This window comes from Penicillium argentinense (assembly GCF_028826775.1).
Source record: "Penicillium argentinense strain IBT 30761 chromosome Unknown utg000009l_segment0_segment0, whole genome shotgun sequence".
Classification (NCBI taxonomy): Eukaryota; Fungi; Ascomycota; class Eurotiomycetes; order Eurotiales; family Aspergillaceae; genus Penicillium; species Penicillium argentinense.
Window position 1 is genome coordinate 5,077,126 of NW_026622668.1, and position 23,773 is coordinate 5,100,898.

Below are 23,773 nucleotides of genomic sequence, written 5' to 3' on the forward strand. Positions count from 1 at the left end.
AGATCCAAACCGGCGCCGGCGACCGAGCCCAGCTCCCCCTTGCATCCGCGATGAGATGCATCCAACCTCGCCAACTCCCTTCTAGGAAGGTCCCTCAAAACGAACGAGAATGATTCGACAGCCACCAGCCCAGCACAAAGAGACTGGCTCGTCGCGCGGACTTCTCGCAGGCAAAGCGGCTACCAACAGGCCAGCTGCAGTAGCAACGCGCCCGTCAGCCTGCCTATTGCCAATAGCCACAGCCTCGTCCCCGCCAACAACAAAACACGAGAGAGAGCGAGAACAAGCGCTGAGCAACGCGCCACCCCCTCGGAGGAAATTGGTTACTGGTCATTTTGTCCCTCCCAAGTTATTCTCCTAGTCGCGCCCCCCACACGTGGCCGCCATATGGGGCCCGCACAGCATTCCGGGGGTTGAGTCGCACTGTCCTCATAGGTCCGGCGAAAAAGAGATGGGTCATTCCGCGTGGTTGTCTCCTTTTATGACTTGAATCTTTCGCAGATTTTCACTTCTCGACCTTTTGATTGTTCTTGTACCCCCTCTATGTCTCGATTCTCTTCGGAGTTCACGATCGGATATCATGGCCCCGGATGAGCCACAGACACCGCACAGCGGGGTGACGCCGCTGAAGACGAAGGGTGAAATCGATGAAGTGCGTCTGGAAGCTGCTCTAGGTCACAAGCAGGAGCTGAATAGACATTTTGGATTGTGGAGTTTGACTAGTCTGGGCATTGTGATTGCAAAGTACGTCGATTCAACGATCATCAGAATGATTTAAGCTAATATTTCCAGCTCTTGGGCATCTACGGGAGGAACAATCGTCGCAGCTCTGCACAATGGCGGGCCCATGGCTATCATATACGGCCTCATCCTCGTGAGCGTTTTCTATACGGCCATCTCCGCGTCGCTAGCCGAGCTCGCCTCATCAATGCCTTCCGCCGGGGGGGTTTATTATTGGTCATCAGTCCTGAGCCGAAACCGCGGACGAGGTGCAGGTTTCTTCACGGGGTACTTGAACGCCTGTGCGTGGTTGCTCTCAGCGTCATCGATGAGTTCCATGCTAGGAAATGAGGCCGTAGCCATGTATCTGCTGAAGAACCCAACGAAAGCGGATTGGCATTCATGGCAAGTCTTTATCGTTTTCCAGCTGGTCAACTGGATTTGCTGTGCCATTGTTTGCTTTGGGAATAGACTGATTCCCCTCCTCAACCGGATTGCCTTAATTCTATCGATGTGCGGGCTTGTGACCACAGTGGTTGTTCTGACCGTCATGCCGAGAACCCATGCAAGCAATGCACAAGTCTGGACGGAATATCATAACAAGACAGGCGGCTGGTCAGACGGTGTCTGCTTCATGACCGGTCTTCTGAATGCAGCATTTGCTGTCGGGGTACCGGATTGTATCAGCCACCTCTCTGAGGAGGGTACGTCAATTACATCACCCAGTTTTTTTATCACTGACTAACCACTATCTATAGTTCCAAAGCCCGAAGTCAAAGTTCCCCAAGGCATAATGCTCCAAATGCTCACAGCCTTCACAACATCCTTTGTCTACCTAATCGCCCTCTTCTACTCAATCCAAGATCTCGACGCCGTCTATGCAAGCAACATCGGCGGTTTCCCAACAGCAGAGATCTACCGCCAAGCAACCGGTTCCAACAATGGCGCCATAGGCCTTATAGCCGTCCTCTTCATCGCGACATTCCCAACCCTCATCGGAACCTTCATCACCGGCGGCCGAATGTGGTGGAGTCTGGCCCGTGATAACGCAACCCCCTTTGCAACCTACTTCGCCCAAGTCCACCCAACCCTCAACTGTCCCGTTCGCGCAACGGTAGCCATGAGTGGCCTCGTCACCTGCTTGGGTTGTATATATGTCGGCAGCACAACGGCATTCCAGGCACTGATTTCATCGTTCATTGTCCTCAGCTCACTTTCTTATTTCGGCGCCATCCTGCCACATGTGCTATCCCGTCGTCAGAATATGGTACCAGGCCCTTTCTACATGGGTCAGAAGCTCGGCATGATGGTCAATATCGTGGCATTGATCTACATAATGGTGACAGTTGTGTTCTTTTGTTTCCCGTTCGTCCTCCCAGCGACGGCTCACAACATGAACTATACCAGTGTCATTACAGTCGGGTTGATGTTTTTGGTTGGGGTGTGGTGGCTTTTCCGAGGTCATCGAGAATACCAGGGTCCGCAGTACAGCTTTGAGGCTGCGGAGAGATTGACTGCCTTCCAGGCTGGGAAGGAAGGGCGGAGGTCCTTTATTGATGTTGCGAGTCCGTTGCCCGTTCCTTGTCTTGAAAAGGATTGTTCGGCAAGATAATGGATGAATATGATATATACGACGCCATGGATATGTTGGTACGGCCGGTGATGGATACGACTTTTGGTTCTTGTGACATATGCGATTGACATTCTCGGATAATATGTACATTAATGTGAAAATGGAATAAGGTGTTATATTCGGCACCTTGAGCTTCTCCTTTCGAAAGCGAATGGAACCGGTTCGCCGTCTCTTTACCTCGAAATGCGCTACGTAGTGCCGATCTTTGAACAACGATCCCCAGTAGTCAAAATACAGGCGATCTTCTCAACTCCGGCTCGTCGGTGCAAACACACCCGAACCATGAGACTGTGTCTCACAAGAAACTCAAACTCAGAAATACCTATTGTCGAACATGGAATCCAAGATGGACGAGCAAAGTATTCCATCCTGCAGGTCTCGGGTTAATATAGCCCGGCAATAGCCGATCCCAGCATGTGGATCGCCCAGGGACCTGATTTTTACCGGCGGCTTGAAGAGCTGCACAATTTCCAAGAATTGGAGCAGGACACACGTACCATTCTCGGGGAAATAGTGGGCGCATGTGGCTGAATGTGGGGTTCCCCGGATTATTTCCTTCAGAGTCCAGGATGGTACCTTAGTATGCAACTGGAGCTTTACTTAACCGATTCATGCTGCTCCTGTAGTCATAGGAAGATCTTCACACTCACTCTTGACGTGATATTTAGATAGTTGAGGCCATGACATTCCGCCCCATCTCAGCCTCGCTTCTGGGCCTCGCGGCTTCGGCTTCAGGTTTGAACTTCAATGTTCCTGCATCTCCACCTTCGAATTCGAGTGGGCAAATCCCCGCGGCCCCTGTTGGAGTATCGTAAGTCTTGAATTGTGTGACTACTTTTTTCATATCAGCTAATTCCGAAGTTTTGAATTTTTTTGCGTTCCCCGCCTACATTGAAGATGTCGACGCGACTATGACATGCCTGGAGAACCTGAAGGATCTCACGGGGACATGGCCACCTGTGAGAGTCGGAGGAACAACCCAGTATGTTCAAAAAGTTTTCCAAATAAGACGGGTTGCTAACAATATGCAGGGATCGGGCAACATATGATCCCACCTCAACCGAAGCTGTCACTTATACCGTGGCCAGCGCAGGTGCTGCACCCGAGACTTTGACCTACGGCCCATCCTTCATTTCCTTGGCTGCTAGCTATGCTGGAGAAGTCATTATCGGACTAAACCGGCGCTTGAACAATATCTCGAACACAATCGCGGCGGCTGTCCTTGCTCAAAGCAAAATGGACAACTTGTACTCGATTGAGCTGGGAAATGAGCCCAACTGTAGGCCTCCCATCACAATGTTGACCATTCACGTGCTAACTCATCCTTCAGTCTTCACCAGCAGTGATCCAATTGCAAACGGTGCATCGTGGACATCCGCAGTAGACGAAGCATCTCAAATCAGCTGGCAGGACCAAGTTTGCGGCAATCTCTCTGCGACCGATATCATCTCGGCAGGCGTCTACTTCGGCACGTCGCCCATGAGCGTCGCAAGCCTTGCGACAACCGAAGGTGACTCGAATGAATATGTCAAAGATTATTGCTCGCACAACTATCCTCAGTCCTCTGGCTCCTATAATCTGGCCACCCTTATGGGCCATAGTGATATTGCCTCCCAGATCGAGCCTTATGCCGCTGAAATCTCTGCTGCTGCTAACAAGGGCAAGCCGCATATCTTTGGCGAGACAAACTCCGGTATGTCCTCTTATACTGCAACATGATCGAAATACTAACGAATATTCAGCAACCCAAGGCGGCGGCGGCATCAGCCCGACATTCGGTGCGGCCCTCTGGATCCTGGACTACGTGATGCAGACAGTCCTCATGGGGACCGACGCCCTCTACTTCCACCAAGGCACCGTCGGAAACTGTAAGCCATTTCCAAACACCCTCCATCTATATACTATCTAACTCTACAAGGCCAATACTGCTGGTGGGGCCGCTACGACATGGGCTCCCCCTACTACGGCGCCTACTTCGCCACAATGGCGCTCGCCAACGCAGACCAAATCGCACCCCTAGATAACCAAGATACCAAATACGCCGCCTACGCCATCTACAAGGACGGAGCTCCAGTCCGAGTTCTTCTCTATAACTCCGATTATTATACGAGCGGAACCCGGTCGTCACAAACGTTTACCCTCTCCGGACTTTCGGGTAGTGTTACAGCCAAACGGCTGACCGCAGCTTATGCTACGTCAAGGGTTGATCAGGGACAAAATCCCACTGTTGCTGGGCGGACGTTTGCGAATGGGACTTGTACGATTCAGGGGACGGAGAGTGTGGAGACGGCGTCTGTTTCTGGTGGGAAGGCGACGTTTACTGTTGCGGCTTCGGAGGCTTTGCTGGTTTACCTGTGATCACTCAGCCCCGCCAGCATGTTCATGACGAAGATTTGGGTTGGAGGCCATTTGTTGAAGTCAGAGAATGTGATTGAGAGAGGGTGACTCTACACATGTTGGAATCACCCCACCGGGGTTTCTCTCATTGGGGCTAGTGAGTATGCTAGTGCCAAGAGGCCCTTTGTTGCAGTCCATCCCCTTAAGAACCACTTCTCTTGTAATTCATATTTTGCATCCTAGGAGTAAATTCAAGATTCCGAACACCAATAACGGCATATAATTCCGCGTAGCCATCAGACGAAAACTGTTATAGACAAGCTCAACACGGGTCTGGTACATCAGTTCTAGACACGCGTGCCCCAGCACTGAATTCATGATAAGTCCAGAAGCTTTGCTTCATTCGAAATTTTCCCACCATAGTGACTATGATGTTCAGGGGTATTTTCAAACAGCTGGCCTGGTTTAGTGATTCAAGGCGAAGTAGCTGCCGGTCCCCAGAGACCCGAGTTGCTGGCTACCAGTAGCTTCGGTATAATTCAACACGAAGCAATAGCCGCTTTTTGAAACGATGGCAAGACGGAGCCACTTTGGATGAAAGCAGCCAATAGAAACGTAAGATTCTTCTGAATCGGCGAATGAACTGTGAAGCGAGGCCAGCCTTGCGGATGAGATTACACCCAGGCGCTAGCGTGGCTTGAGCTCCGGCGACCCCATATTACTTCCCCGCAATTGCCTTTGTTTGTCATTTGTGGAACTTGAGATGAATAGAGTTCAAATTAATCCTTCTGGGGTGGTTTAAGCTTCCCAAAAGGGCTGTAAATATAAGCATTATCGCCCAGCAGCTGTGATCTCCAACCGTGTGCAATTTTTGACTCTTCCTTCCCGTGGGGTAAATTCAGCGCAGCATTCAGCTCATGATGGGTGGATCGAAGGCAGACACCGAGAACATCGAGGATGTGTCTCCCAACCAGGGAGATGACATTCCGGTCAAAAGCATGAGACCTATCATGCGGTCCCGCGAAGACGATCTCGGTATCTGGCAATCTGTGCGACGATTCAAGACAGTGTCGCTGATTGCCATGACTGCGGCTTTCAGCGCGTCCTTGGACGGTTACCGTTAGTTTATTTTCCCTGGGGACAGTCGAACTATTTGATTCCAAGTTTCTGACATGAGCAGAAATCAACCTCAACGGCGGCATTGTCTCCAATAAAGGGTTTATTCAGCAGATGGCCTCTCCAGGGACTTCAATCATCGCAGGAAAATACATCTCTGCTTGGGGCGGCATTCAATCTGCTGGTCAGACTGTGGGTCAGATTGTGAGACTTTCGTTCCAATTCATTTGCGCATTTACTAAATTTCCTCAGCTGCTGCAATATTTTACGGAAAGGTTCGGTCGGAAGGCTGCACTTTACATTATCTGGGTCGACATTACTATCAGTGTATTTATTGAATCCTTTGCAACAAGGTGGGATCACTGGCTTGTGGCGAAACTATTTTCGGGAATGGGAGTCGGCATGCTGCAATCAACATTGCCTCTCTATTTGTCGGAAATCGCCCCAACTCAGCTCCGAGGTTTCTATATCAACGCCTACAGTTTGTCAGTTGAAAATGCGACTGCTATGTGAGAAAATTGGCTAATTGTCTGTAGCTGGTTTGTGGTCGGGCAAATTTTCGCGTCGGTAGCGCTCCAGGAGCTCAGTGCTAATGACCCGTACGATTTCCGGGTTCCGATCTACACGCAGGTTCGTGATATCGTTCATTTGCTTCTTGCGATCGCATGGAAACTAATACTCCTCTTTATGAACAGTGGGCTATGGTTGGCATCATCATGGTCATCTTTGGTTTTCTTCCAGAATCACCGTGGTGGCTCGCCAGCAAAGGCAAAATTGATAAAGCTGCGAAAATCATAAGGAGACTGAACGGCAAGGTCGACGGATACAGTGTTGACGAGCAGATTGTATGAATTAATATTTCTCTTGGAGATCTCAAAAAGAGGGAAATCTAACACTGGTTACAGGAAGTCATGACGGCGACAATTGCAGAGGAGCGAGTCATTGCAGAGCGCAACTCCGAAGAGGGAACATGGGCTGTCTTCCAGGGCCGCAATCGTCTTCGCTTCATCATTGCTGCATGGCCAAAGATTGCTCAGCAATTTGTCGGCTTGTCCGTGTTCAACACCTATGCCACATATTTCTGTGGGTTATGGCCACCTCTCACCATTTCTGGTATCTGACTAACAACTTTCATCTGAATGTAGTTCAAAATGCTGGAAGCAAAGACCCCTTTATGGTCACAGTCATTCTATCCTGTGTTCAGCTAATTTCCATGATAATGACCGCAGTTACCACAGACAAGCTTGGTCGTCGTCCGCTTACAATTTATCCCTATGCAGTGACATCCGTGTCAGTTTTGTGTCTTGGGATCATCGGTTGCTTCGACTATACCAAGACATCAACAAGTTCACTTCTGGTAGGCCTTCCTAAGAGGTGAGCTAAAGTTTGACAAATTACTGATTTACTATATAGATTTTCTTTGCTTGTTTGGCAACTCTATCTACCACGGGTGCATCGGCCATCGGATATGCTTACGCCGCTGAAATCCCCCAACAACGGCTGCGAGCAAAGACAGCCGGTTGGGCTCTTGCATCTTCGAATATGGTGGCTATTATGTTCAGCTTTTGTACACCGTTGATGATCAACAATGCACCCGTTTCCAAATGGGGTGTCAAGACTGGCTTTTTGTCTGTCTCTCTCCCCACCCCCCAACAAACACCAGTCCATATCATCCTGCAAATACTGATATTTCCATTCACAGTTTTGCGGGCACGGGCACGGTTTCTGTGATTATCGCTTGGTTCATTCTCCCCGAAGTGACGCGCCGAACGCCAGCAGAGATTGATGAAATGTATGTCCCATTCTACCTGATATGGCTTCCACCCAAGCTTGATACATCTCGCTAAAATGAACTCTAGGTTCGAAAAGAAGGTCAATCTCCGAAAGTTCAAGGGCTATGTCACCGAAGTACAGATGCGCTCAAATGAGCAGCAGGAGGATCAAGAGATGGTCGTCAGAGCTTAGAGTTGGATGATCTCGGGAGGTGAAACGGGAAAAGATAAGAAAAGGCACATGCAGTGATGAATGAGTTGGAATCTTTGCTTCGATACAGCTGCGTGCTTGTCATCAAAATAAATTAGCGTCACGTTTCAAATACTTCAGCGGAACAAATAAGCAAGGAAGGATTCGAAAAGCCTCATGACCAAAGCTTGCTCGATTGCTCAAGGGCTAATTAGTATCTGCGCCTTGGCTTCGCTCTTGATTCCAACAACCGAAGCGATTCAGCAGAGAATAGTGCCAGTAAAAGGCCTAGGAGCCCTCGCAAATAAAAAAGAGCTGGTCTACGACGCCATGTTCCTCTTCGTTACCACCTGGCATTCGACTCACAACCTCGACTGGCTTCGCAAGACTGAGATTCACTGACTTCCTGCCGCAAGATGTTGTGTACCACGACACGTTCGCCGAATTGTCCTTCCCGAGCATTACTTTCGCATACAGTTCTCCCGTCAATCGAAGTCGAGGTCTCCAGGAGATCTTCGAGCAGCCATGTGAGATCGGCTGAACGCCCGCCAGTTCTGTGCAGTACTCGTAAATCGGAACGCTTCCCCAAGCGTGGCAATCGGACCGTTGTCTCACGTCGTCTTCCTCCCATGTCGAAAGATTTTTTGCCAGCATCCCTCGCCAAGGAGCCCACATGTCATCCCAGAATCTGTCGTAAAGATCGTTACCAGCGAGGGCGATGGCTCGAAAGGCGTAGAATCGCATCATGTAGGAGCACTTGGAAAAGCGGTTGTTCGTGAACGATTCGGTCAAGATCCGTACAGAGTCTTCCTCTTTAGCTGCGCCGCAAATGACAGCAAAGACCTGGCAATGCTGAGAGTACGAAAGTTCATCTGCTAAGTCAGATGTGGAATCGGTGAAGAATTCTCCGTCGTAGCAATGGGTCCGAATAGCCACCAGCAGTGATTCTGCTCGCGCTTCATACTCGGCTGCGTGCCCCGGTCGACCGACATCACGCACTAAACCAGCAACTTTCTGCAGAACCCATGCGTAGAGCATGCTGAAGTAGGTGTGTCTGTTGGATTTACGTCCCGAAGTTGGAACCCCTTTATCAGGGTGTTCGTCAGTAGCTCCCCAAGTAGCCACCCAGTCGACATATTGCCACACTTCCTGGGGTAGTCTGCTGACCAGACCCAGCTCATCGGTGTGAGTATGGAAAAAGTCAAGAACTCCGTCGATGCGTGGGAGAAAGCTTCGAGCAAATAGGGTGTCCCCGAAGTACAAATGGTGGTCGCAAACCTGCAGAATCCAGTACAGTGAGAAACCGGCAATGACCTGGGATACGTGTGAAGGGAAACGAGATTGCGTGAGACCAGAAGGTGTGACGGAGGCAGCGAAGTTTGTCATCGCTTGGCGCATGAGGCGATCGTCGCCCGAGAGAAGATAGTGGAATAGACCGACCGAGCGGGTGTCTCCAGAATACCTAAATTGTTAGATTGTTAGATTTGTTAGACTTGTGAGAATTTTTTAGAAGCGTTGACTCGGAAGGTTAGAAAAGTGTGGTGCTTACTGTAGCTGTTCGTAGAACGGGCAGTCAGAGTAACCGTCGAACATGCAGTTCCGCATTGTTCGAATCGAAACCTCCCAGATCTTCTCGGCATACAAATCCTCAGGCTGCTTCCAGCTTGCTTTGGCATTTAACGGGTAGTTGACCTGCGTAGCATCCAAGGACACCAGCTTGACCGGCTCGTCGCCTACGGTGATCTCGACCCTCAGAAGACGAAAAGTTCGGAACCAGAATGGCTCGTAGACGGCAGATTCATCCTTCAAGAGAAGAAGCGACACCTCATCAAATGGTCCGATAATGTGGCCGGAGCTTGCATCTAGCCGGTCGGCCTTGGAGCGGAAAAACGGGTATGAACGAGGCTCCAGCTCATATCCTTCCGAATATGTCACTTTGAGTCCGACATAGCTAGTGGATGCCGCTCTGAATTCCCATCGCAGAAATACGGTCGAATGTACCTGTGCTTGTACTTCAATCGTATGTTTTGAATCCGCAGAGAGAGTGAGAGGGCGTTGCTCGACAAAAAAGGCAGTCCAATCAATGGCATGGATTGAACTGTCGCATGCTTTGACCGTTTCCATGAGAGCTGGGGTCGACTCGGGCATGGGGATAGAGCGCGGACGCAAGTTCCAGGGCGGAATATCGCCGTTTAGCGTTTTCGTATTGTAAGCTACCGGTTTCATGTGATGGCCCTTGGGAGCCGCTAAATCATCAGCCCGCTCGCTGATCTATAAAGAATGTCAGTGTAGTCCAGAAGAACTTGAAGAGAATGCTCTCACATGAAGGAAAACATCGTCGGCCAATCCCATTGGGAATTGAGTGCGTTCATCCACATATGCTACCCAATGCTCAGAAGAAGCAAGGTTGACAAACTCCTGATCTGTCGCAATGTTTCCCACGACTGTCAGTCCAGGTCGAGAGGTCCGTTGAAAAGGCATAGCGGCCCTCAAAGCCGCAAAGTAACGTATGACTTTAAATTCGATGATGTTCAGTCCCTCCTTCAAGTAGGGCGCAATATCCAGCGTATCGTAGTACCAGATCAAGGGACTGCTGCGAGTTGGTCCAACGGCAAGACGTTTTCCGTTCACATAGACTTTGTATCGTGTGTCTGCTGAGAAATGTAGAATTGACTCCATTGGGAGCGACGAGAGTTCAAGAGATCGTACGAAACTAACGATCTTGCCGGCCGTGTTCTCCTGCGAAGAGTCGGTCCAGTTGGGGACCCAGATCCAGTTGGCCTGGAGCTCGTTGATGATCTTCGCCCGGGGTATGTCAGTGATTCATTCTTCAAGGCCAGATGTTGGGCCAGATGTTGGGGACCTTACCTTTTGTTCATCCGGAGCCATCTTGCCTGTGTCAAACGGTAGTTGGAGTCACTCTGTGGTGGTGGTGGTGGTGGACCTGACTTGTATAAGTTCCGGTGGAGGGGGGCGAGTGGGGACTCGGGGGATCTGCCGCCGAGAGGAATTAGCCGTCGGCGACTGCAGCCGCCAGAAGGTGCTGCCATGGAAGTACTCACCTGCAGCGCACTGAAATAAGTCCAAAAGTTTTATCATAATATATTTATTCAAGACAAATCTCTTCATAAATCTCCGCTTTTACAGTACTAACACGTTGGCTCGTTCGGGTAAATCTATCAAGCATCCAAATTGAAATCAGGAAGTAACATTGGGTATCAGAACAAGATAATCAACTCGAAATACTTGATACTGGGCTCAAATCTTCACGTTCAGTGTCAGGGTGCGACCTTTCGCAGACCTCCTGACGCGCAGGAATCCCTTCCCTGAAATGATCGTGGACATATATTGTGAGATCATCAACATTTTTAGCATTCTGGGGTGATGCGTCTGGGCCAGCAAATTCAGAGGGCCGACCTAGGAAGAATCGACACCCCGCGAAGAATTTCCGCCCAAGTGAGCTATCATTGGGATTCTCTTCGCCATTGTGATACCAATCCAAAAGGTTCGAGTCTGCCAAAAGACTCGCAACTGCCGCGATACTGCAGGGGTCTTTGGGAAGGACATAGTCTGTATTGATCAGGACAGAGCCTACGATTCCTAGGATCAGGATAACTCCCAAGAGAGCATCCAGCACCCTTGTAGACGCGGCGTCCTGGAATAACCGAAGCTGATTTCCGAGGAAGACTTCGCCGGGGTATGAGACGTCCAGCGATGAGTTCGCGATTCGCGTCCAGTTGTTGAATTCCTGCGCCTTGATAATCCCACTCTGAAATTTAATTGCCTTGGCCACCTTCTCCACGTCGCCGGGGTTTCTGAGGTTTTCTGATGGGATGGCATATCTGCCTGTCGTCAAAGTGCTAAAGAAGGCATCAAGTGAGGCGAGCTTTGAAGGTGATACGGCGAAGGCGTCGTCAAAGGTCAGGTAAGGTGTGAACTGGTCGGGGGCCGGTGTCGCTGACGACTCGTCAGGAACAGGGGGATGATCGCTAGGGATGTCAAAATTAGGCAATTCGAAGCGAGTCCATGTATTGACGGTCTCGGCGGCTCCGGCACACGACATCGCGGCAATGTGCTTCACCTTGCGATTCGCGACGTCGACGTAACCCCAGTAATAAACGGTGACTTGAAAGGCATTTTCCCGGCTCAGACTATTTTTGGGATTGGCGCACTGCCACGAGTGTGCTCGTCCGAAGACACCATTCTCATCCCACAAAACGTCTTGAGTATAATTCCGCGTCCTTGACTCACTGTATGAGTAGGGAGGGCAGGAAATGCTGGGTGGGTAAATCTCAAGGCCATAAGGGCCGGTCGTGGTGTTTCCCAGTTCGTAGCGAACCTCAGTGCCTGTTTCAAGTCGGCAGTCCAGTGCAGCTCGCGTCGCGGGTACCCAGAGATCAACAAATGACTCGTTTGAGAGGTCTGTCTTCATCTTCTCGCTCAACCTCAGCCTAGGAAAGGCGAGATCTTTGTGAGTCCAGCGGGGATAGGAATTATTTTCCTGGATGATATACTGGGCCGTCACGACGTTCTGCACATCTTCTGAGTATGGCAGCGAATAGTTGTAGGCAGTTCCAAAGCGCTGGAAGGTATCCTCGCGGATGAAGGTCGCATTTACGTGATTTGGGACGTCAAGTGGCGTGAAGAGACCGCTTGTAACGATCGTCAAAAAGGAAGTGATAAATGCAGCAACTGTCGTGGCCAAAACCGCAAAATGTTTGGTGCGAATAGACGTGAAGATAATGGTCATGTCAAGAGAGTTTCGGAAGTCCAGAGTCATAAACTGCCCGAATGTCGTGCCAGTTGGCCGTCTTAGTTGGGCATATGGCGCTAGTGTTCGAGTGTTGAAATCGATGCTCCCGAACAAAAGGCTGGCGCTAACCATCACTACTGATGGCACAACTGTCCATGAGTAGTGAATATACTCATCACTTGTGTCGACATTTCCTAATCCGTTGTTGCTTTGAGAGACATGCAGGACAACCTCTAAAGCGACGATTAAGAGGATCACTGCGATGAAAATAGCGACGCGATAGGGAAAGCTCGGCATTGGTTTGGAGAGTGAGTCTTGTTTTTTGCTTGGCTCCGCACGAGCTTCCGGATCTGACTGAGCACTTTGCTGTGCTCCATCGGAGCACTTGATTGAAAAACCCTCGGTGGTGCTCTGAGAGAAATACCGCTTGTCCCCCAGTCGGCGATTAAGCGCCTCCATGGAAACCGCACTTGTGCCATGGAGAGATTGGGCTAGCTCTTTGCTTGCCGAGACAATAGCAGCGACACCAGAAATAGAATTCGGGTTCCAAGGAGCCGTTGTGCTCTTGCCCAATGAATCTTTCACAATCATCGCAATGGCAAGCAAAATCCCTAGTGCCAGACAGACCTCCATGATACGCAGTGGTAGTTGGGTCATCACCACTCGATTTTCATTGACAATTGCTGAGCCAGTGACCATTGAGGGATTTTCTTTGACTATTCCCTTCTTGATAAACTGGGCCGCTTCAGCTTGATAGTATGCATTTCCCACATCTCTCAAATTGTCGCCCTGGAGGAGAATGGTAAAGTCTCCTGTTTTCCCTGCAAGCCACGCGCCCATCCGTATGCGCATACTCACGGTTGATGTGCTCTTCTGCGCAGGATAAGGATAATGGTCTTGTATCGGTCTGGCGTACTTGCTGCTGTCACTGTCGTCGTCAAGGACAGCCTCGGGGAGATCCCAGTAGCCCAGTCCTGGAAGGCTCGAGCTATTGAACCCCAGCCTTTCTATGCGAGCATTCGACAATGACTCGGACGCATTCGTGGTGATGGAAAGATTGACAAAGGAGTAGGTCGGTTGGCAAATTAGTTGCGTCGATCGAGGCACTGTATAGTTCAGTTTCCAGCGGTGCTCATTCTCTGTATATCCCGGTGCAACTTCCTGCTTAATGGTACGATTCCAAAGGAGATGCTTTTCAAGCTCCCCGGCAAACAGTATAATTCGCTTTCCGTCGGAGCCGGTGGTTCCATCGCACTGTCCCTCTTTGAATGTTGAAAGATAACGCCCTGGATCCCCTATATTCTGCCCGTCACTAACGCTTCCGAGGGTGTCATCAAAAGTGATATTGCTCATTTTGCAAGATGGAGCGGTCAAATCGATTTCCATATTGCTCCCCATCGATCCTGAATAATACTGCCATAGTATGACATCCAATTCAGCAGATTGGCAGTCAAGGTTGGTTGTAATCCCGGAAACAGGCACAGTCAAGATGGCGTCCGAGGTGATGTTTGGTGCAGAGAAACGTTGAAAGACAAGGTCCTTGGTGGTGCCTTCAGCATAGGTACCATTTCTGAAGAGTACACTGTTGAGGACGTCAAAGGGTTTGCCTCCAGTCTTATTGAAATCGGCATTCCGTCCGTCAAAAGCGTCTTCGAGTTGAATTTCAATTCCGTTCTTATGCACTGGGGTATCTTGCAAAGAGAAAAGGCCTGTGGAGAACATAATGGCCAGGCGCAGCAGCAAAGTGCATGAGATGGCGGATGCGACAATAATATTTCTATACTTGAATGCCTTGTACAAGGCGACAGGCTGCATGATCGAGATGTAGTCGAGAAGTACACTCTGACTGGCTGCCGTAGGCCCTTCTTGCATTGCTTGCCACGGAGCATTTTGCTTTGCTTGGAACTCTGTGCGCGCCCACAGCGCAGTGACGATAGTCAAGATAGCGGTAGGACCATAGGTCCAAGCATAGTGTCGACTTGCGACAGATGATGCGATGCCGTAGTTGACGTGCGAGACATGACTGAGCGCTTCCAGAGCCGCGATGAGGGCGGCAAACACCACCACAAAAGCAATCAACACCCGTCGTTTTAGATAGCCCGGTCGCCAGGCAGCTTTCTGCTTCAGTTCATTTTGAGGTGCAATCTTCTGCCGAATCGTGGTCAGGGTGCTGGATGTCAACCCTTTGTTGGAACCAGGCGGTTGTGGATTATCGGGCATGGTATTGAAATCGGTCCGTGTCCAGTCACCTCAACCGGGACGTGTTTATGTTCGCCTGGTTCTCGTGGGGGCTGTGGGAGTCCAAGCAGTTTTGATCGTCAACAGACTGCGGTCCACGTGATCTCGTAAATCGCCCTGCAGCACCCTGCATTAGCTGAAACGAGGGTGTCCACTCTTATTTGCTGAGGTTCTGTGAAAAACCGCCGCAGAGGCTCTGCGGTTGCATCTTGGCACGTAAAACGACGAGCGCGTAAAAGCGCCAAACTCTTGGGACCGGCTCCTTGTCAATCTAAAATTATGTTATTTGGGCGAGTCGCTGGGGTTAAAGAAGACTTGAAGTGTAGTCCGGTTGAGAGAACAAGGGCCGTGCCGTGACCTTGTCCTGATCGGCACGGCCCTTGTTCTGATCCGTTGTCGAATCTGCCTTGCTGCACCGCTAAAGCGCTGTAGTACATTTGATAGACATCTGCATTTGGCATCCCTACTTCGCCCCCAGTCAGCTTCATGCATCTTTACTATTCGAATCGACGTGCTGAAATGTTATTGAAGAGAAGATTTGTCCCCCACCCTCTTAGGCCGTGTTCAATGCGCGGGTGTTGATCTTTGCCTCTTGGAGCGAGCTCAGGAGGATGTTTAGCTGTGGAAACCGGCTGTGCTTGGGGGCCAAAATCAGAATCGGACTTACGGAATACTAGACTCAGTTAATTAGAGGCAGAAACACAATCGTGTTCTTGGGATTCAATTTCGAGTACGAGCATAGGATCCTGGGTAATGCTACTCATGAAATCGATCAAATCTATTGTTCAAAATTCGATAAAGCTTCTTAAGTCATCACGTCACGTTAAAGAAAAGAAAAAAGGCTGGCAAATGGCTAAGCTCTGGTAAACGATGGCCTGTGGCGTCGTGTCCCTACAGTCGTGCCTTGATGCTTTGACCACCCTCCCAGGCATCACCTGCCTCGAGAGTCTGCCAGGCAGAGACAGATCCAGCCTCGACACAGAGCATCTTCTTGTACGCCTCATCGGGACCGAAGTCCGCCATGCCCTTAGCCTTCTCAATCCACGGGTTCCACACGACCATATCGGTAAGACCCTCACGGGTGATGGAGAAAATGGTCTTGTCATCCTCGGCCGATGATACAATAATTGGCTTAGCGGGGTCCAAGTCTTGGTAGACGCGGTCGGTCTCCTCGGTGATTGCAAGCGCGGCGGAGGTCTCGCTTTGCGAGATTGCGTTGCGTGTCTTGTCGACGTAGGTCTTGGACTCGAGATTCTTGACGCGCACGTTGGAAATGTCCTGTTCCGATTAGTTGAGCTGTAATTTAAAGAATCAAGAATGAGTGTCAATCTTACCCCGATGTCGAAGTAGGTGTGCATCAGAACCTGGAAGTCGAAGTTCTGGGTCCCCTCATTGCGCACCTGCAGCGAAGTCTCCAATGTGTCCTTGGTAAGAGTCACACTGTAGACCAGACCGAACTCGTACGGCCAGGCCTTACGGAACTCCTCTGTCAGCATGGTATGAGACAGGCCGAAGTCCAGCTTCACTGCGAGGTCGGCCTTGGCCTGGCCGGCGGTCTCCGCCGATTCAGATGATGATTTGCCCAGGAACTCCCAATTGGAGTTACGTGCGAAGCCATGTTGGGGGAGTGACGAGGTGACGTGGTTCTGAGGGGGAGGGCCGAAGACCTGCGCGTCGGAATAAGCTTAGATTAGCTTGCGATTCAGAATCGCGACGAGGAAGGCGAGGAACAACGAGACCATACCGGGAAAACAAGTGGAATACCTCCACGAATGGGCTTGGAGCCATCCAGGTGCGTCTTCTCACTGACAAACAGCTGTTCCTGGCCGTTGGCCTTCCATGAGGTAACCGTGGCGCCGTACAGGTGGACAGTGACGGATTCGCCGGATGGCAGGCTGGCCTCGATGGTGCTGTCTTTAATGGAGACGGTAGGCTGCGGCAGCGAGCCGCCGACGCCGATGGCGGAGGGTTTCTTGGAGCGATCCATGGTGAGCAATCTGTGGTGAGCAGTGAAGAGGAAGAGGTGAAGGGGAGCTTGCGGCGTGACGGCGGATGGTGGGGGGATCTCGCCCCACCAGCATTCCCCAACCTTCACCCACTTCCAACTTCGGCTTCAGCTCCATCAGCTACGAGCTCGCTACCGGGGTCTGGAACGGTGCAAGAATCGAACAGTCTATTCTTGGCTCTAACCTGGAACTTCTATTTCTATCCATGCTGCAACATTGAAGACCTGTGACCCTCCAGACTGACCTCCTCGATCTGTTTGATCTCATCTTCGGTAAGCCGCCAACCCAGCGCCTGCATGTCCTGCTCGGCCTGTTCAGGATTGCGGACTCCCACGAGGGGCACGATACCCTTGGTGATGGAATAGTTAATGGCCACCGCCGGGACCGGCACACCATGATTCTGCGCAATCTTTTTCAGAACCGTGATCGTGGGCTCGAGCATGTGCATAGGGTAACTACTGAAGCGCAGGGTCCGCCGGGGCTCGTTGAAACGTGAATATTTGCCCGTCAGCCGGCCCTCCGCCAACGACGCGAATCCCTGGAAACAAATGCTGCGCTTTTTGCACTCGCGAATCATGCCACTTGTCTCGGGAAGACGACGAATTACCGAATACTCGCACTGAGAGACCGCGAGCGGCACGCCATGTTTTCCCAGCTCTTCATACATCTTGATCATCTCTTGCGTGTCATAATTCGCGACTCCTACCGCCCGAGTCATACCAGCTTGCATGCAGTCGGCTAAGCCCTTCGCGACCGTGGTGATCTGACTAGGGTGGATTGGTCCATGCACGAGGTAGATGTCCACATACTCCAGGCCCAGGCGCTCGAGCGAGTTCTTCAGCATCTTTTTCGGTCCACTGGACTGCATCAATGTGTTCTTCAACGTGGACGTGGAGTGCCACTTGGTCTGCACGACGAACGAGTCTCGCGGCATCCCTTCGAACAGAGTACCGCAAATCCTTTCGCTCTCGCCGTCGCCATACGACTGTGCCGTGTCCACAAAGGTCAAACCGACGGACTTGAGCTTTTGCCAGGCAGCGTGGATTTTCGGTAGGTCTCGAGTGGCATTATAGCCGAATGTAGCCTTGTCGCCCCACGACCAAGCTCCAATGCTCATATACGGGATGAGGACATCTTGGTTTCCCCGACCATGAAGAGCAATCCTACTCTGCGAATTTGGAACTAGTTCTAGCGGCAGACCGTAAGCCGGGTCGCTGAAGCTGGGATCAACTGGCTTGGGGTGCGGCGAGTGTACACCTTCTGTTGCGGACATGCCAGCCGCAAGGCCGGCTTGCATCATGTATTGCGTTCCAGGGGTGGCCATTGCGTATATGTCAGGGTCTTCTGTAATAACCTTGCCCTTGGGAGTAGAGCGATATGTGATATCCAAGAAATAGAATGCGTAGAACACCACTTGTGGGAATTCTGGTCTTGCTGCTTCGCAACTATATATCGTGCACGCCGGTGGAGGTGGCGCGGTGCGTCATTCGCCATCAAGACCACAATGTAGAGCCACCACCTGCAAGAATTAAAAAACTCTATATATTATTCGTGCGTCTAGAAGCTACAAGCAATGATCTAGACCATCGAATCCTGGAGAAAGGACATTTGCGTGGCGACGAAGTCGGTGGAACGAAGAGAGCCTACTGCAACACTACATATACACCGGATAATGTGCGGCAACTCTTGGCGGTATCCTTCCGTTCCTGTGTTTCACCCCCTCGCTGCTTTTGCTCACTGAGTAGAATTGAGCACGCCCCTGAGCAGCCTGAGCTGGTCAGTGATTATTAGGTAATCGACCTGATTTGCCCACTGAGCCTATCTCGATGGCAACTACGCCCGTTCAGAGACGAATGACCTGAGTAAGCAGGCCCAATAAAACGCGACACGCTAGCTCAACCCCTATATACATTTTTTCCTTCAGTTCAATATCTCCTATCCCACCAATAAAGAGTTGGCCTCGTATGCCACTGATTTAGCGATCTTTCCCTTTACAAGCAGGATGTCACGGGCCAGAGCCCGGCAATAAGACATGTGCCATGGCCATACCCTGCCGCTGGGTTTCTGCAGAAACCATCGCCGTCTACTTACCGCCTTGGCAGAAAGGCGGCCATGCCGTTTCCTGCGGGGATCAGCTTCGTTTCTCTTCCTTCCCTCAAGACTGTTGTAAACGGCATATAGTACAATTGAATCAATTCTACTACTGTCCTTCACACAGGAGGCACGTAGTGAACGTTGTTTAGTCGGACAATTGCTTGCTCTAAGATACGACGCTTCTAGGAGTATTCGGATTCCCCGATACGTTGGCTAGATTCAGGAGAACTACAAAGATAAATGTGATAGAGTGTATTTCCTAGGTGGACTACTAATTTTCTTCCGTTCTTACTGGGCACTTTACAAATCTCTGTGAAAATTTATATACCTTTCTACGGACGCTACTACTTGGCTAAAGATCTTGTGGTTTTGGCGGTATGCCATTTTCACAATGTTGAGTAGATCAAGCGGGAACGAAGATCTGCTATCCGCATATATCTGAACAATTGCTCCTAGGAGCGTCAGCATGCTCCTAGGAACCCCTTTGTGAAGGGCTGTAGCAGAATTGATTCAATTGTACTAGGCCAACATGCTGTTAATAACAATCTTGGGGAAAGGAAAGAAAAGCGGGCCGTTCCCACATACTACCGGATAGGACTGAAGGCCGCGGTCACGTGGCCGTATACGGGCATCAGCCCGTTACATCCTAACACTAAATTATCTTGATAATACTTAATTTAAGTAGCAGGCGGCAAGTGGGCTGTAAGAAACGGCCGCAAGTGAGGCCGTTTTAGGACGTCAATCTGCTAGTGTTTGCCGCGGGATCCTGAACCTAATAAAATAAACTACTACGTGGATATCTGTGAAAAAGCAAGCATTGATTCCAACTTTCTAATACTACATGTAGCGATAATACTGGTTACATGCCAATCGAAATAAGAACAGATGTCTGCATTCGGTGCTGTCTGACGAAGAATCAAGTCTAAGGAGAGGAGAAGTGTTAGAACTAGCTATCTGCGGGTCCTGGAAGCGTTGTGCGGATCAGAGTGAAGGTTCCAAGATGACTCTGTTTTCTGGAAAGAGACTAATCGCTGTCTTCTAAGTCCTATTTACGGAGGTCTAAGTCCTCGTGCAGTATGGCAGCCCGTAGGAACCAAGTGTACAGGGTCCCCGTTGGCCAGTAAGGGCGCCGTAACAAGAAGAAGAGAATTACGGGGTGCGAGCTGGGCCTTTTCTAGGCATCCAGCCTAGGCCCTTTCCTGGCAAACTTACCAATCCGGAAGTGTACGAAGCATCCAAACAAACAACCTAGTTCGCCAGTTACCATCTCCGGACTTAATCGTCACAATACTGACTTAGTCGTCACAATACTCAGGCTTCCAGAAAGATAGGGCGGCAGCACACAGCAAGGTCCACAGTGAAGCATTCTTAGTATTTCTTGGGGACATGTAGCGATAAGACAGGTAGCAATAATGTTCAGGATTCCAGAAAGACATGGCTGCAGCACACAGCAAGATCCTCGGCAGTGAATGTAATATTTTTTTCCCTCGTGTTAGGTGCTGGATGGCGGCGCATGACGGATTCGAACTCTAGTTCCAGCGGAGCATTCTGGACATCTCTTGAGGTGATAATGATCTCGTGGACCTCTGAATGACGCAGCACTATTGAAGAGTCTGCTTGAGGTAGCGGAGGATTGGATAGCAGAGTGCGCTGGGCTTCCGCGTTTAGTCCACGGGTGATTCTGGGGGTGGTTGGTCTGAGACTGTAGAGTTTTATAGTGACTCTGCGCTCAGGGGATCTTTGGATGTGAAAGAGTATAACCACGTTGACTTGGTAGTCGGAATTTGAGAACCACCAATATACGTCGGCTCGTAGTTGTGCTTCTGATTCAGAAAGACCCGTCTCAATAACAAGCGAAGGCCACTCATTATCGGAAAAAGTATCCCGCGACGGAGTGAGAGACTGATCGGCTTCTTTAGCGCATGTTCTTCCTTGGTACCGGGTAGCCGCGTTTAAGGTGTAAGCTCTTGGACGAATCCCCATATCGAGTAACTTTTCGATAAGTTCACCCGTAAATGACTGCGTTAGTCGCTCATGGGCTCCTGAGGGCATTATTCGAATAACCACTTGCTGGCGCTGTGCGTCGAGTGTCAATCTGTAGGGAACCTCGAGAGGATTTCGGTCTCCACCTAATTGCTCCTGCAGAGGCTGGGATATATTTGACACGATGATAAACTGGTTCGAGTAAGACGTGTCGGAGTTGATTCGATTACAGACATCGTTGGCAGCTTGTCGAAGGACAGAAATAGAGGGGGCAGTCAACAACACAGCACCTGGGATTTCGAAAGGCAGGTACGAATCACAGTCCCTCGCTGCCTCGTCGGGTGACAGTGACTCGGGACTACCGATAGTCTTCGCCGACTCGGCATCCTTTGTATCCAGGGAGGAGGAGGATATTGTTGATGGGGACAGAGGCAGCATGTTGGCTGAATGGCGGCGTGAGAGGAAATGGGAGGAGGCAGAACTGGAGAAGCAAGATGACTATTAATGGAGGACTGAGGCAGTGATAACTAGTTATCGATAAAGAGTCCAAAGCTTGCACATGCGACAGGAGCATGAGCACTGTCATGTGACGTAAGTCTGGGGCAGGCGGTCAGGTAGGCGTGTAGAATACAAATCACATGCCCAAAAAAGAATAGCGGCATAGTTGAGTAGCCACTGTATTCGACAAATACTTAACGAGTTGTGACAGTGATCACTGAGCATGAGCCCGTGCTGACATTTACTCAGTGAGCCTGAGCCTGATCGCCCTCATAAAAGCGGCGGCAGCCCAGACAGGAAAGCCCCACCCGGCGGACATTATCCTGTGTATATAGGTGCATATATGACCTTTAGGTCTGCGATGGGGCAATCTACGAGAACACTACACTAGTGAAACGCTGCAGTGTGTGAATAATTTGAAAGGCGTAAAAACCTGATTACGCGAAGCCATACATTTTGCTGTCGTGCCAATACAACGTTAAATCCTTCACCTAAGGCCTTGTCAGCAAAAAAGGTCGTGTACGATCTCACATCTGATCTCGCCAACAAAAGGGTATAGACAATGCAGCACATGTTATTTGACATCCAAATCTCGCAATGTTCTAACAAATATTGACTCGATATGTAGAGATATATCAAGATTGATTCAATCGCTGTCGGCGTCATCTGGCAATTCTTCAAGTCTGCCTTCATGAAGCGCCTGGGTGACAGGGTTCTCAACACCCAGAAGACCATTTGCTTTTGCCCTGTTGTAGAGTTAGATTGGAAAACTCGATTAATCTGGGATCCTTCTCATACCTTTCGAACAGTACAAAGAGCCTCTCAGCTTCTCTTTCCTTCTCCTCCATCGTCATGGGAGGGCGTTCATCCTTAGGCTCTGCAGTCCAGCGCTGTCCTGTAATTGGGTTGACGTCCGGGTCCAGCCCTTCAGTATTCGTAGCGTAGGCTTCACCAGCCGTTTGAGGGATCTCCATGCCTCGAGATGCCAAGAACCCAGCAGCGAAACCATACCCGATTCGTCGAGTCAGGTTTTCGGCATCCTTGCCAGATAGAACGAACATGAGCTCTGAGATTCCAGTCTTCAGGTTCGTATAAGGGCTGGTCGACAGCTGTAAGAGCCTGGAGGCAAGAGTGTCCGATTTCCCGATGGGCTGGCTCCGGTCGTTGTCTTCAGGGAGGAGTAGCCATTGCATATACTTGCGAGGCCCGTCGGGTGCAACTTCGTGAACGACAATGAGCGAATGAAGAAGGGGAATGGCCTTTTCTTCCAATTCCTCTGGGCTGTATAGAGAGACGGCTTGGTCAAGGATGTTGATTAATTTGTCCACATTGCAGTTCTTGTCGAAGGTAGGGAAGAGAGGACTACTCTCGAAGTGATTGCCCTTCTTTTCTTCGAGGTCAAGAACAGAGAGACAGTTGATGAGGTAGCTGAGCAAGCCATCGAGGGGCGTTGCTGGGATTGTTATGCGACTGATGATCTTCAGGATATGAGGAATCGAGGGCGAGAAGAAAGTGGCGAGGTCTGGGTAAATTTTCGCGACGTTGAAAATCACCTTCAAAGTGTCGATGAGAGCCAATTCGTCCATTTGTGACAGGGCTGCGCGTCCGGACTTGGGGAATTGTTTGGCGTGACGGGCGAGTTGCTGTGCTCGTCTGTTAGTATGGAAGCAAAACAAGGCAATGGCATTGTAAATACGCACGTAGTTGACATTATCAGCAAGAGAGTGCTTCTTGATCAGAACTTCATAGTCCATATCGGTACCGTAAGTGGTCAGGAACAAGATTCGGCTGACCACCATCTCGTCGTCGGAGCTGTCGGTCTTCAATCGTTCGGCCAATTTACCTCCACAGCCAGTGTCGACGAAGACCTGGCGCATCTTCCCGTCTAGCAGAAGGGCGTTGGCAACCCCACGCAGGGCAGCTCGTCGGATATCAGCCGTTTCTCCATCAATCCCATATCGCATAATTGTGGTGATACCCTGCATGATCGGTCAGACCCCGTTTTCTGGAGTAGTCCAATGTTCATTACCAATGTTCATTACCACGTACATTGCTGCAATAGATCGGACCGGCATCGGTGGGGTTCGTTCCATGTTGGCGCAACTCGAGGAGGGTTTGGACTCGTTCTATGAGCAGGAAAGACAGGTCAGAAACAGGTCACATGGGGTGATTCGGGCTGTGAAACTTACGGGCCGACGTGAGATGCTTGTCCTGTTGGTCCTTCTGGAGGGTATCCAGTAGCTTGTTGATTTGCTGCAATTTCGCTGAAGAAGATTGTTAACTTCATGTCGACATACTTCAGCATAAAGATCGTAATGTGCCGCAGCTTACCTGTCCCCTGCAGCGGGGAGAATGCCATCATTTTGTCGAGTCGCCTGGCTGAACCAGCAGGAATTTCAAGGCGAAACTGTGGACGGTAGAATTAGAGCACCG

At 50.4% G+C, this 23,773-nt stretch overlaps 9 protein-coding genes across 9 annotated transcripts; 3 read left to right on the forward strand and 6 right to left on the reverse strand.

Moving 5' to 3' along the window:
* Nucleotides 1–580: 580 nt before the first annotated feature.
* N7532_009468 (putative choline transport protein) lies at nucleotides 581–2,332 on the forward strand (the record flags this gene model as incomplete). Its single annotated transcript, XM_056621959.1, has 3 exons — nucleotides 581–744; nucleotides 793–1,424; nucleotides 1,479–2,332. The coding sequence occupies 3 exons, from the start codon at nucleotides 581–583 to the stop codon at nucleotides 2,330–2,332; spliced, it is 1,650 nt and encodes a 549-aa protein (XP_056472765.1).
* Nucleotides 2,333–3,100: 768 nt separating this feature from the next.
* N7532_009469 (glycosyl hydrolase family 79 C-terminal domain-containing protein) lies at nucleotides 3,101–4,711 on the forward strand (the record flags this gene model as incomplete). Its single annotated transcript, XM_056621960.1, has 6 exons — nucleotides 3,101–3,164; nucleotides 3,203–3,335; nucleotides 3,385–3,632; nucleotides 3,684–4,046; nucleotides 4,096–4,221; nucleotides 4,272–4,711. 6 exons carry the CDS (start codon nucleotides 3,101–3,103, stop codon nucleotides 4,709–4,711), a joined length of 1,374 nt encoding a protein of 457 aa, XP_056472766.1.
* An 899-nt stretch (nucleotides 4,712–5,610) lies between these two features.
* N7532_009470 (uncharacterized protein) lies at nucleotides 5,611–7,771 on the forward strand (the record flags this gene model as incomplete). The annotated part of the gene is made up of 10 exons (XM_056621961.1): nucleotides 5,611–5,809; nucleotides 5,871–6,010; nucleotides 6,059–6,291; nucleotides 6,343–6,436; nucleotides 6,502–6,651; nucleotides 6,712–6,889; nucleotides 6,952–7,163; nucleotides 7,220–7,434; nucleotides 7,509–7,598; nucleotides 7,666–7,771. The coding sequence occupies 10 exons, from the start codon at nucleotides 5,611–5,613 to the stop codon at nucleotides 7,769–7,771; spliced, it is 1,617 nt and encodes a 538-aa protein (XP_056472767.1).
* A 285-nt stretch (nucleotides 7,772–8,056) lies between these two features.
* N7532_009471 (putative rhamnosidase B) lies at nucleotides 8,057–10,657 on the reverse strand (the record flags this gene model as incomplete). The annotated part of the gene is made up of 4 exons (XM_056621962.1): nucleotides 8,057–9,230; nucleotides 9,318–10,039; nucleotides 10,091–10,567; nucleotides 10,637–10,657. 4 exons carry the CDS (start codon nucleotides 10,655–10,657, stop codon nucleotides 8,057–8,059), a joined length of 2,394 nt encoding a protein of 797 aa, XP_056472768.1.
* Nucleotides 10,658–11,000: 343 nt separating this feature from the next.
* N7532_009472 (DUF3433 domain-containing protein) lies at nucleotides 11,001–14,741 on the reverse strand (the record flags this gene model as incomplete). Its single annotated transcript, XM_056621963.1, has 1 exon — nucleotides 11,001–14,741. The coding sequence occupies one exon, from the start codon at nucleotides 14,739–14,741 to the stop codon at nucleotides 11,001–11,003; it is 3,741 nt and encodes a 1,246-aa protein (XP_056472769.1).
* Nucleotides 14,742–15,650: 909 nt separating this feature from the next.
* N7532_009473 (D-hexose-6-phosphate mutarotase) lies at nucleotides 15,651–16,746 on the reverse strand (the record flags this gene model as incomplete). Its single annotated transcript, XM_056621964.1, has 3 exons — nucleotides 15,651–16,013; nucleotides 16,094–16,426; nucleotides 16,504–16,746. The coding sequence occupies 3 exons, from the start codon at nucleotides 16,744–16,746 to the stop codon at nucleotides 15,651–15,653; spliced, it is 939 nt and encodes a 312-aa protein (XP_056472770.1).
* A 218-nt stretch (nucleotides 16,747–16,964) lies between these two features.
* Nucleotides 16,965–18,089, reverse strand: N7532_009474 (aldo/keto reductase; the record flags this gene model as incomplete). Its single annotated transcript, XM_056621965.1, has 1 exon — nucleotides 16,965–18,089. One exon carries the CDS (start codon nucleotides 18,087–18,089, stop codon nucleotides 16,965–16,967), a length of 1,125 nt encoding a protein of 374 aa, XP_056472771.1.
* Nucleotides 18,090–20,275: 2,186 nt separating this feature from the next.
* N7532_009475 (uncharacterized protein) lies at nucleotides 20,276–21,280 on the reverse strand (the record flags this gene model as incomplete). Its single annotated transcript, XM_056621966.1, has 1 exon — nucleotides 20,276–21,280. One exon carries the CDS (start codon nucleotides 21,278–21,280, stop codon nucleotides 20,276–20,278), a length of 1,005 nt encoding a protein of 334 aa, XP_056472772.1.
* A 706-nt stretch (nucleotides 21,281–21,986) lies between these two features.
* N7532_009476 (synembryn) lies at nucleotides 21,987–23,702 on the reverse strand (the record flags this gene model as incomplete). The annotated part of the gene is made up of 6 exons (XM_056621967.1): nucleotides 21,987–22,086; nucleotides 22,139–22,983; nucleotides 23,041–23,319; nucleotides 23,390–23,466; nucleotides 23,530–23,604; nucleotides 23,672–23,702. 6 exons carry the CDS (start codon nucleotides 23,700–23,702, stop codon nucleotides 21,987–21,989), a joined length of 1,407 nt encoding a protein of 468 aa, XP_056472773.1.
* Between the last annotated feature and the right edge of the window lie 71 nt (nucleotides 23,703–23,773).